The sequence below is a fragment of the Elephantulus edwardii genome, unplaced genomic scaffold (assembly GCF_000299155.1).
Source record: "Elephantulus edwardii isolate Elephantulus edwardi_28Jun2011 unplaced genomic scaffold, EleEdw1.0 scaffold00009, whole genome shotgun sequence".
NCBI classification, from domain to species: Eukaryota; Metazoa; Chordata; class Mammalia; order Macroscelidea; family Macroscelididae; genus Elephantulus; species Elephantulus edwardii.
In genome coordinates this window covers 34965898-34975268 of record NW_006399759.1, presented here as the reverse complement: position 1 = coordinate 34975268, position 9371 = coordinate 34965898, and the positions used below count along the sequence as shown (strand labels likewise).

Genomic DNA, 9371 nt, shown 5'->3' with positions numbered 1-9371 from the left:
TGGCCTGTATCAGGTGGACCTTAGTCTCCAGAGAGACACCGTTGCTCTTGAGTACTTTAGAGAGGTCCCTAACAGCAGACTTTCCCATCGCAATATGTTTTTTTATTTCCTGGCTGCTGGTGCCAAGAGTGCTGACTGTGGAGCCAAGAAAACTGAAGCTGTCAACAATCTCAATCTCTCTGCCATCCATCCTGATGCTACCAATTGGTCCAGTGGTGAGAATCATACCAAAGGTTATTCATGAGTCTTCCTCCAATCCTGATGCCACATTTTTCTTCCTAGAGTATAGCTTCTCAAGAATCTGCTCAGCATAGACAGATTAGTAGGAGAAAGGTTACAATCTTGATGCACATCCTTCCTAATTTTAAACCATGCAGTGTTTCCCTGCTTTGTTTGTACAACAGTCGCATGGTCTAGGTATAGTTTCACATAAGCACAATTAAGCGTTCTGGAATTCCAGTTCTTCTCACTGTTAGCCATAATTTGTTAAATTGATACCAATGTCTTTACATCAATAAAGCACAAATAGACATTTTTCTGGTATATTCTTTTTTTAGCCATGATCCACCTGACATCACCAATATCCCGGGTGCCTCAGGCGCTTCTAAATCCAGCTTGAACATCTGGCAGTTCTCTATGTACTGTTCTAGCCAGTTTTGAATGATATGCAACAGTATTTTGCTTGCATGTGATATTAATGATACTACTCAGTAATTTCTATTTTGTTGGATCACTTTTCTTTGGAATGGGGAAAAACACTGATCTCTTCCAGTCAGTTGGCCCGGGAGTTGTCCTCCCTATTTCCTGGCAGATTCTTGAGCGTGTCCAGGGTTGCATATGTTATTTGAAATATGTCAACTGGTATTCCATAGATTCCTGGGGTCTTCTTTTTTTCTGTATCTTCAGTGCAACTTGAATTTCTTCTTCATTATCATTGGTTCTTTTTAAATTTTTTTAAAAATTTTATTATTTTTTTGTGTATGTGCCAGCAAATTGGATCCAACTGGTACAGGAAGAGATTGCCCCTGTTTCTCCAGTGGAGCACTGAATAGCACACCTTTGGGATTGCAGCACATCTTGCCACTAGGTGACCAGAGCTGCTATCATTGGCTCTTGATCATAAGGTACTTCCTGAAATATTCCAGTATTGGCTAATTCTTTTTGGTACAGTGACTCTGTGTATTCACACCTCCTTTAGCATCTTCCAAACAGTGGTCATTAGCATAACAATCTCCTAAATTTATATGCGTTAGCCTACCTATTTGCCAGCATACATGCTGGTGCTTCTAGTTCTGGTAATATACCCGGTAAACTCAATGTCAGCCTTCTATTGCATGTACAAATTAGACAATAAATAAAGATTGAAGAATTAACTGATGCCTTTGAATTATAGTGTTGGTGAAAAGAATGCAATGTACCCTGGACTGACAAAAGAACAAACAAATCTGTCTTGGCAGAAATGCAGTTAGGGTGTCTTGTATTAGAGGCAAGGACCTCACATACTTTGGACACGTTATCAGTAAGGGAAGACTCTCAACAAGATGGGTTAACACAATGACTGCAACAATGGACTTAAGCATAGCAAACTGTGAGGCACAGATCAGGTAGGGCTTCGTTCTACTGTTCACTAAGTCACCATGAGTTGGACCCAATTTGACAGTGATGTGGAAGAAGTAATAAAGAAAACTTTATAAATTCAGGATGACAGAAAATAAATCCAGGGTACCTGATTATTTCAGAAGGTCTACTTCAAAATGAGAACACTGGGGAACGGTAAATGATTCCTTAAACTTAACGGCATGAACAAAAACATCCTTTAAAAGAGCATTACAAAGGGACCTCTGGTGGCCTGGTGGCAAGAAGCTGTGCTGCAATCCTGAAGATGGTCAGTTTGAATCCACCAGATTCTCCACTGGAGGAGGAGGAGCAATCTCCTCCTGTGCCAGCTGGATCTGATTATAGACGATACACAACAAGAAAAAAAAATCCCACCATAAAACCCCACACAATAAAGAAAATTTAAATTTTTTTTTAAAAAGAGCATTACAGTTACTACGTGGAGAACATAAGGGAAAATAAAAAGCAAGACTGGAAAAAAGAAAATACAGTAATGACCTAAAAAGATCAATGATGGTTAGAAGTGATGTTAATGAATTATAATTGAACTGGGAGAATGAAGAGGTCAGTTTGAAAAAGGGAAAAGCTAAGGCATGACCCCGTTTTGGGCAATATAGTAGGAGGCTATGAGACACTTCATGGAAATCGTCTACAGCACTTTTGCACACTTCAATACATCACTTGTTTTCTTATCTGCTCTTTCCATAGGCACTGATTGTGGGTCTAAGTAAAATGAAATCCCTGTCTTCAATCTTTTCTGTTTTTCATGCTATTTATTGACCTAACTGTGCCGTTTTCTTCTGTTGGGGTGTAATCCATACTGAAGTAAATACTTCATCAGTAAATACTGTCAGTCCTAATTGTTTTCAACAAGCAAGAATGTGTCATCTCCATATTGCAGGTTAACAAGCAATTCTGATGCTGAATTCTAGTGCATATAGTCCAGCTACTCAGATTATTTACTAGCATACAAACTGTGTAAGTAGAGTGAGAGGAGACGGAATGACATACATCATTCCATATTTTAAAACCCCTTATCATCACATGATTGAAGGATATCGAATTGTGGCTGTGTAAATTACAGGCATGTAATGTGGGAGTCAAGTAATGAATTCTCTAAGATGTGGAGTGTAATGCTTTTTATCTTACAAAAGATAGAAGGAAGAAAAGTGAGCAGAGTTGGCAGGACCTCAGAGCCACCAAGAAAGAAGACCAGGAACAGAGTGCATATTTTGGATTTAGCTTCCTGTGCTGTGAAAATCCTTGAGAAAAAAAGAAGTGGAGATCTCCAAGAAATACCAGGTGATGAAAGGAGATAGGATCTTCTTATGGAACTAAAAGAAATTAAGTTCAGCTGCTCAGCTTACCGTTGTGGTTGTGTGTAGACAGAATTGATCCATAACTGACTCTCTAGTGGGTTTCAGAGAGAGTTAATTGCACGGGAAGAGACCCAACCTTCTTCCACAGAGCAACTGGTGGATTTGAGCCACAGCCCTTCTGGATTGCAGTGTAGCTTTTTGCCACTAGAGCTTACCAAGAATGCAAAATCTTATAAAGGTGTAAGTCAAGGTTTTATTCTTTCTATATATCTATTCAATTTGTATGCCAAGTAAATCATTCAAGAAGCTGGATTCTAGGATAGCATCAGGCTTTCTGATGTGGCATTGGACTAGAGGAAGACTCTCTGGTAAACTTCAGTATGCAGATGACAAAATCTTACTTGGTATAAGTGAGGAGGACTTGAAATATTGCAGCTTTCAATATGGACTGCATCTCAACATTAAGAAAACAAAAATTCTCACCACTGGACCATTAGGTAACATCATGATAGATGGAGAAAAGATTGAAACTGTCAAAAACTTCAATTTACTTTGCTCCACAATCAATACATTTGATATTAGCAGTCAAGAGATCAGGAGATGTAGACGCTGCACTGCAATCCCAGAGGTACATGGTTCAAATCCACCAGATGCTCTGCTGGAGAAGGAGGGGGCAATCTCCTCCTGTACCAGTCAGATCTGATTTGACGGTACACGTAAAAATAATACAATTTAAAAAAAAAAAGTCTGCATTCAGGGACTTTTTAAAATTACCGAGGAGCAAGGATGTTGTTTGAAGACTCAAGTGCTCCTGATTCAGAAAATGGCCATTTCAATCACTTACTGTGCTTCTGAGGGCTGGACAATGAATAAGGATGACACAATAAAAACAGATTTCTTTGAACTGTGGTGTTAGAGAAGAGTACTAAAGATCCCAAGAATGCCAAAAGAACAAACAGATATGTCTTGGAGAAGGTACAACTGAAGTGCTCCCTGGAGGTAAGGATGACACATACTTTGGGCAGGCTGCTAGAAAAGGCTGTTCATTGGAGAGGAACATTATGCTTAGAAAGGTGGGGGGATAGCAAAAGAGAGGAAGACCCCCAACAAGGTGGACTGACTGCAGCAACGGGCTTGAGTACGTGGGATATTGTGAGGATGGTTCAGAACTTCAGATCTGTTCACAAGGTCTCTGTGAATTGTACAGCTCCTAACAAAAACAACACAGAACCCAGTGAGAAAAAGTCTTCCCCTAGAGTCAGCACCTTAATCTGTACTGCTAGTCTCCTAAACAGTGAAGGATTAAATTTGTTAAAGGAAATAAAGGGTAAAAGAAAGCCCTAATACAAGTATTTTAGGAATGGGAAGTAGTGGGGTTAGTGAAGGAGCTTAAGAACGAGCTATGTAAGTAGATCGAGCACCAAGAATAAGTGTTATCACAGAAACTAAGTGTGAGAGTAGACTATTGTGCCAAAGGTATAGAAGGAGTGAAATATTGTCCAAATACAAATAACTGACATTAAACTTGTTTCAAATTACTTTAGGGGTGTGGTTAGGGCAGATGCCCCATAGCGGTGGGCTTCAGTGTTAATGAAGTTAGGACATGGACAAAGTAGGCGTAAACTATTTTAAGAGGTTTGGCTGGAAGGGAAAGAGATATAATAGATGAAAAGGGACAGAGGGAGGAATATTTTAAGAAAAAGAACAGCTAAATGAGCAAGAATTTATCAACTGGGGTCAGATATTCTGATTAGCTACAGTTTAACCTCAGAATGTCTGGCAGTGTATTCCATACGCACTGCTTATCTGAATCTGAAATTCTAAGGGGGGGCCAGTTCGAATTCAGTAGCTCTGTGTGCAAAATGACAGCCAATTTCTTCCCTTGCCATTCACAGCCTCTGAAAACCTCCAACTCTACAGCAATGAGTCTGAGTTCTGAGCTCTGTAACCTTGGGCAAATCACTTCTTATCCTCCATCTGATGAGTAGTCTAACCATGGTTGAGACATTTAGCATCTCCAAGTTTGTGTAAAATCAAGATAAGGTTCTCTGCTCTGGTGAGTCAATATTTAAGTGCTCTGTTACTAAGAGAAAGGTGAGGGGTGAATGTTCATAGCACTCATTTGCCCTGTAAGAGGAAAGACTAAGCGATTTACTTCTGTACAGATTACAATCCGGTTTATGTAAATGCTTTTAAAGTGTTCCTTTGAAAGTAAGTGATTACTTTTAACTCTGATGCGTGCTCAAACGAAAGACTATTTTGGGGTGGAGGCAGGTAGGGAAGATCTCCTCTCAATTCTATGGGGCTATAAATCTGAACTGACTCAACATTACACACCACCAAAATAATAATAACAATAATAATAATACCAACAACACTGTCAAGTTCTGAAGACTGCTGTGAGGACTTAAATGAAATATTCATAAACCATTTGTCATGAAAATGGAACAGAATTCTACCTACTTCATTACTGTTTAGATATTTCAAATTATAGAAAAAAGGCAGCAGAAAAGTTGAAAATGGGAAGTAAAATACAAAATAAAGAGTCTATCAAGTGCCCTGAGAATCAGACTATAACTATACAACACTAACAAGTGTTGTGGAGATAATCCTTTTACAGTTTGTAAAATAGAGAATGGGAGATAACTTACTGAATGGAGAGTTGCAGGGTGGGGTTGTACGGCCGCATTTAAGAGGGAGAAGGGAAGACAGGCAAAGAGGAATATAAAAGATAGGTTGCACAACGTACATTTTTATAAAGCCAGATTGTGTATTTTCTGAGAAGGTGCTCTGGAGCTTTAGATAAAAGCCAAGAAAGCTGACAACACATTTATGAGCAGATGGAGCGGGTCTGATTCACAGAAAGTTGCGGGTAGAGGGAGAGCAGGGCGCCCGGCGCTGCGAGCAGTGAGCGTCGGTCCTACCAGTTCCCCTCCCAGAGATCGAACACCCGCCGCCCGGGCGGTCAGGACTGAAGGCGCTCCGAGGCTTACCAGCAGGCTCTCCACATTGATGGGGTCTCGGCAGCGGCGGCGGACCCCCTCCTCTGCCGGGTCTACGAGGAGGCTGGGCAATTTCCTCGCTGGCCGCTGCTGATTCACGCCGCCGAGCCAAGTAGCCATTCCCTCCTCGCACCCCGAGCCCTCTTCCCGCCTTCTCGCAACCCCAGGCGAGTACCGCCTCCAACACGCGGGTCTGCGGGAGGGAAGCGCAAACTAGATGGCGGGAACTCCAGGAACGAGAGCCGGGGCTCCACACAGACTGCCCTGCGCACACAAGCGTCACCACCCTAGGAACCCGAGCGTTGCTAAATGCAGAGCGGAGAAGAAGAAGGTGACCTGCGGGAATTGAAGACGTCAGGCCGCCATCTTCCCGCATGCGCAGTGCACCGCCCCCTTTGCGCATGTCAGAGGCGGCAGGCGCTCGGGGCACCAACGTCCGGGCCGGGAGCGCGGGAAAATCGGGACCACGGAGTCTTTGGAGGGTAGTGAAGGCTAGTAAAAGGTGGAGGAGACAAGGGGCCGGGATGAGAGAAAAGGGGCTGGCTGCAAAACGCAACTGCGGTCTTGGAAATATTGACATTAAAGGTTAAGTTCTGAGTCTGCTAATTTGTTCAGGTCCGTCTCTCTGCACATTACAGGAATTTTCTCTTAAGTCGATGCTTAGTAAATGTTGGCAATCAAACCATTGTGGATGTGTTTTCTAGCACATATTTATCTCTCTTTCCTCTCTCCTTCCTTTTAAAAACAGAAATTGATTGTTGTTGTGTACCATCGAGTTGGAGCCGACCCATTGCTGATCTTCTAGCAGACTTTCAGAGGCAGTAAATCGCAAGGAAGGAGTTTATCCTTTTCCCGTGGAGCCACTGACGGATCCTAACCATGAGCCTTCAGGATTACGACGCAGATATCTACCAATAGAGTTCTAAATTATTGATTGTTACGTGCCGTAGAGTCACTTGCAACTCATAGCGACCCTATCTTTGTACAACAGCCCGGAAACTAGCTCTATCCTGTGCCATTTCCGTCTCTGACATACTTACCCCAAGTCACTGTGTCAATCCACCTCATCAATGGTCTCCTCTCTTCTCTCCGTTCCTCCACCCTCCCAAGCATGACGTCCCTCTCCAAGGACTGGTCCCTCCTTGCAGCATGTTCAAAGTATGTCAGACAAAGCCTCAGAATCCTTGCCTCCAAGGAGCAGCCTGGTTTAACCCTCTCCAGGCTGAACCTATTCATTCTGGCAGTCCATGGTATATTCAATACTCTTCTCCAACACCACAGCTCAAAGGCATCGATTCTTCTATCATCCCTAATCATTGTCCAGCTCTCTGCCACATAGCAAGCAATTGCGAAGACTATGGCCTGGATCAGGCACACCTTAGTTTCTAGTCTGACATCATTGCTCATTGCAGATTTTCCCAATGCAATTCGTCTCTTGATTTCTTGGCTGCTGGTACCAAGAGTGTTGCTTGTGGAGCCAAACAACTAAAGCTGTTAACAATCTCAGTCTCTTCAACGTCTATAATATGCTGCCAGTTAGCCCAGTGATGATAATCTTTGTATTCTTAATGTCAAGCTTCAATCAACATTGAAGGCTATAGCCTTTGACCTTCTGTAGTAAGTGTTTCAGGTCCTCAGTTTCAGAAAACAGTGTTGGGTCATCTGCATAATGCAGGTTGTTGATGGATCCTGATGCCACATTCCTCCTCATACATCCCAGATGATCTGTTCTGCATATAGATTGAAAAGGTATGGAGACAGAATATATCCCTGGCATACACACTTCCTGATTTTGAACCATGCAGTGTTTCCTTTCTTTGTTCTAGTATTTCTCTGCCTTCTGGTATTAAGTATAGGTTTCTCATAGCACAATCAAATGTTCTGGGATTTCCATTTTTCTCAGAATCAGCCACAGCTTGGTGTGGCATCGTCAAACACCCACAGATAGACATTCCTCTGGTACACTCTGCTTTCAGCCAAGATATATTTAACTTTAGCTATGATATCCCTAGTATCACTACCTCTTCTAAACCCACCCTGCACATCTGGCAGTTCTCTGTTGATGTACTGCTCCAGTCATTTTCGATAATTTTCAGCAAAATCCTGCTTGCATGTAATATAAATGATATTGTTTGATAATTTCTGCACTCTGTCAGATCACCTTTCTTTGGGATGGAAAGAAATATAGATCTCTTCCAGTCAGTTGGCCAAGTGGTTGTCCTTCAGTTTTCTAGGCACTACTTAGCACATCCAGGGCAGGGTCTGTTTCTTGAAATATGTCAATTAGAATGTCACTAACACCTGGAGTCTATTCTTTTTTTTTTTTTTGCCAATTCTTTCAGAGCAGTTTGAATATCTTCCTTCATCACCACAAACTCTTGCTCATAAATTTACCAAATGTTTCATGCAATTTTTCTATGTCAGCCAATTCCTTTTGGTACAGTGGCTGTATACTCCTTCCATCTTCTTTTAATGCTTCCTGGATCATTTAATATTCTGCCTAAAGCATCCTTAAGTATTGCAACTCATGGCTTGGGTTTGTTCTTTAGTTCCTCCAGCTTAATGCTGAGCGAGTTTTGCCCTTTTGATGTTCTGAATCTAGCTCTTTGCATATTTCATTATAATACTTTGCTTTGTCTTCCCAAGCTGCCCTTTGAAATCTTCTGTTTAGCTCCTTAATTTATTTCTTTCTTCACTTTGCTTTGGTGTCTTGGCATTCTAATGCAATAGTCAGAGTCTCATCTGACATCCATCTTGGTCTTTTCTTTTTCCTCTGTCTTTGTAATGACCTTTTTTATTATTATTGAATTATTGGTTACTTTAATAAATTTATTACATTCTGTTAGGTGCAGGAGGAACAGAGAAAGAGGGAGACCATAGATGAGATGGATTGATACAGTAACTGGTGTAATGAGGGTAGGTGTGTCAGAGACAGCAAAATTGGCACAGGATGGAACAGGTTTTAAAGCTGTTGTACACAGGGTTGCTATGTGTTGCAAGTGACTCACCAGCACATAACAAAAAGGTGTAGGAAGTAGACAGTTGAGTTTGTGGAATCAATATTTTCCCATCTTCTCTCATCCTACTGACTCAACTTAGTTGTCTCATTCTTTAGTTAACTTCTCTACTTCTCTTTCCCCGGCGACCTCATCTGTGTTTGATTTTCCTCATCTGCTATAACCCACACTATCCTGTGCATATTTTCTTAAAAAAAATCTGATTGCTGATTGGTGGAAAACCTATGAACAATCTGTGTTATGCAGATGACACAACCCTGCTTGCTGAAACTGAGGAGGACCTGAAACGCTTGCTGCAGAGGGTCAATGACTGTAGCCTTTAGTATGGATTGAGGCTCAATGTCAAGAAGACAAAGATTCTCACCACTGGACCAATTGGTAGCATCAGGATGGATGGTGAAGAGATTGAGATTGTT

At 41.7% G+C, this 9371-nt stretch overlaps 1 protein-coding gene across 1 annotated transcript in view; it reads right to left on the bottom strand.

Moving 5' to 3' along the window:
* The window catches only part of LOC102855405 (transcription factor E2F6-like), a 26264-nt gene extending 19746 nt beyond the window's left edge, over positions 1 to 6518 (bottom strand). Inside the window, exons 1-2 of the mRNA XM_006880730.1 lie at positions 6211 to 6518; positions 5930 to 6131 (exon numbers count right to left, since the gene is read on the bottom strand). Of these exons, the coding sequence (XP_006880792.1) occupies positions 5930 to 6131; positions 6211 to 6518 (510 nt within the window). The remainder of the gene's footprint in view (positions 1 to 5929; positions 6132 to 6210) is intronic.
* Positions 6519 to 9371: the final 2853 nt, after the last annotated feature.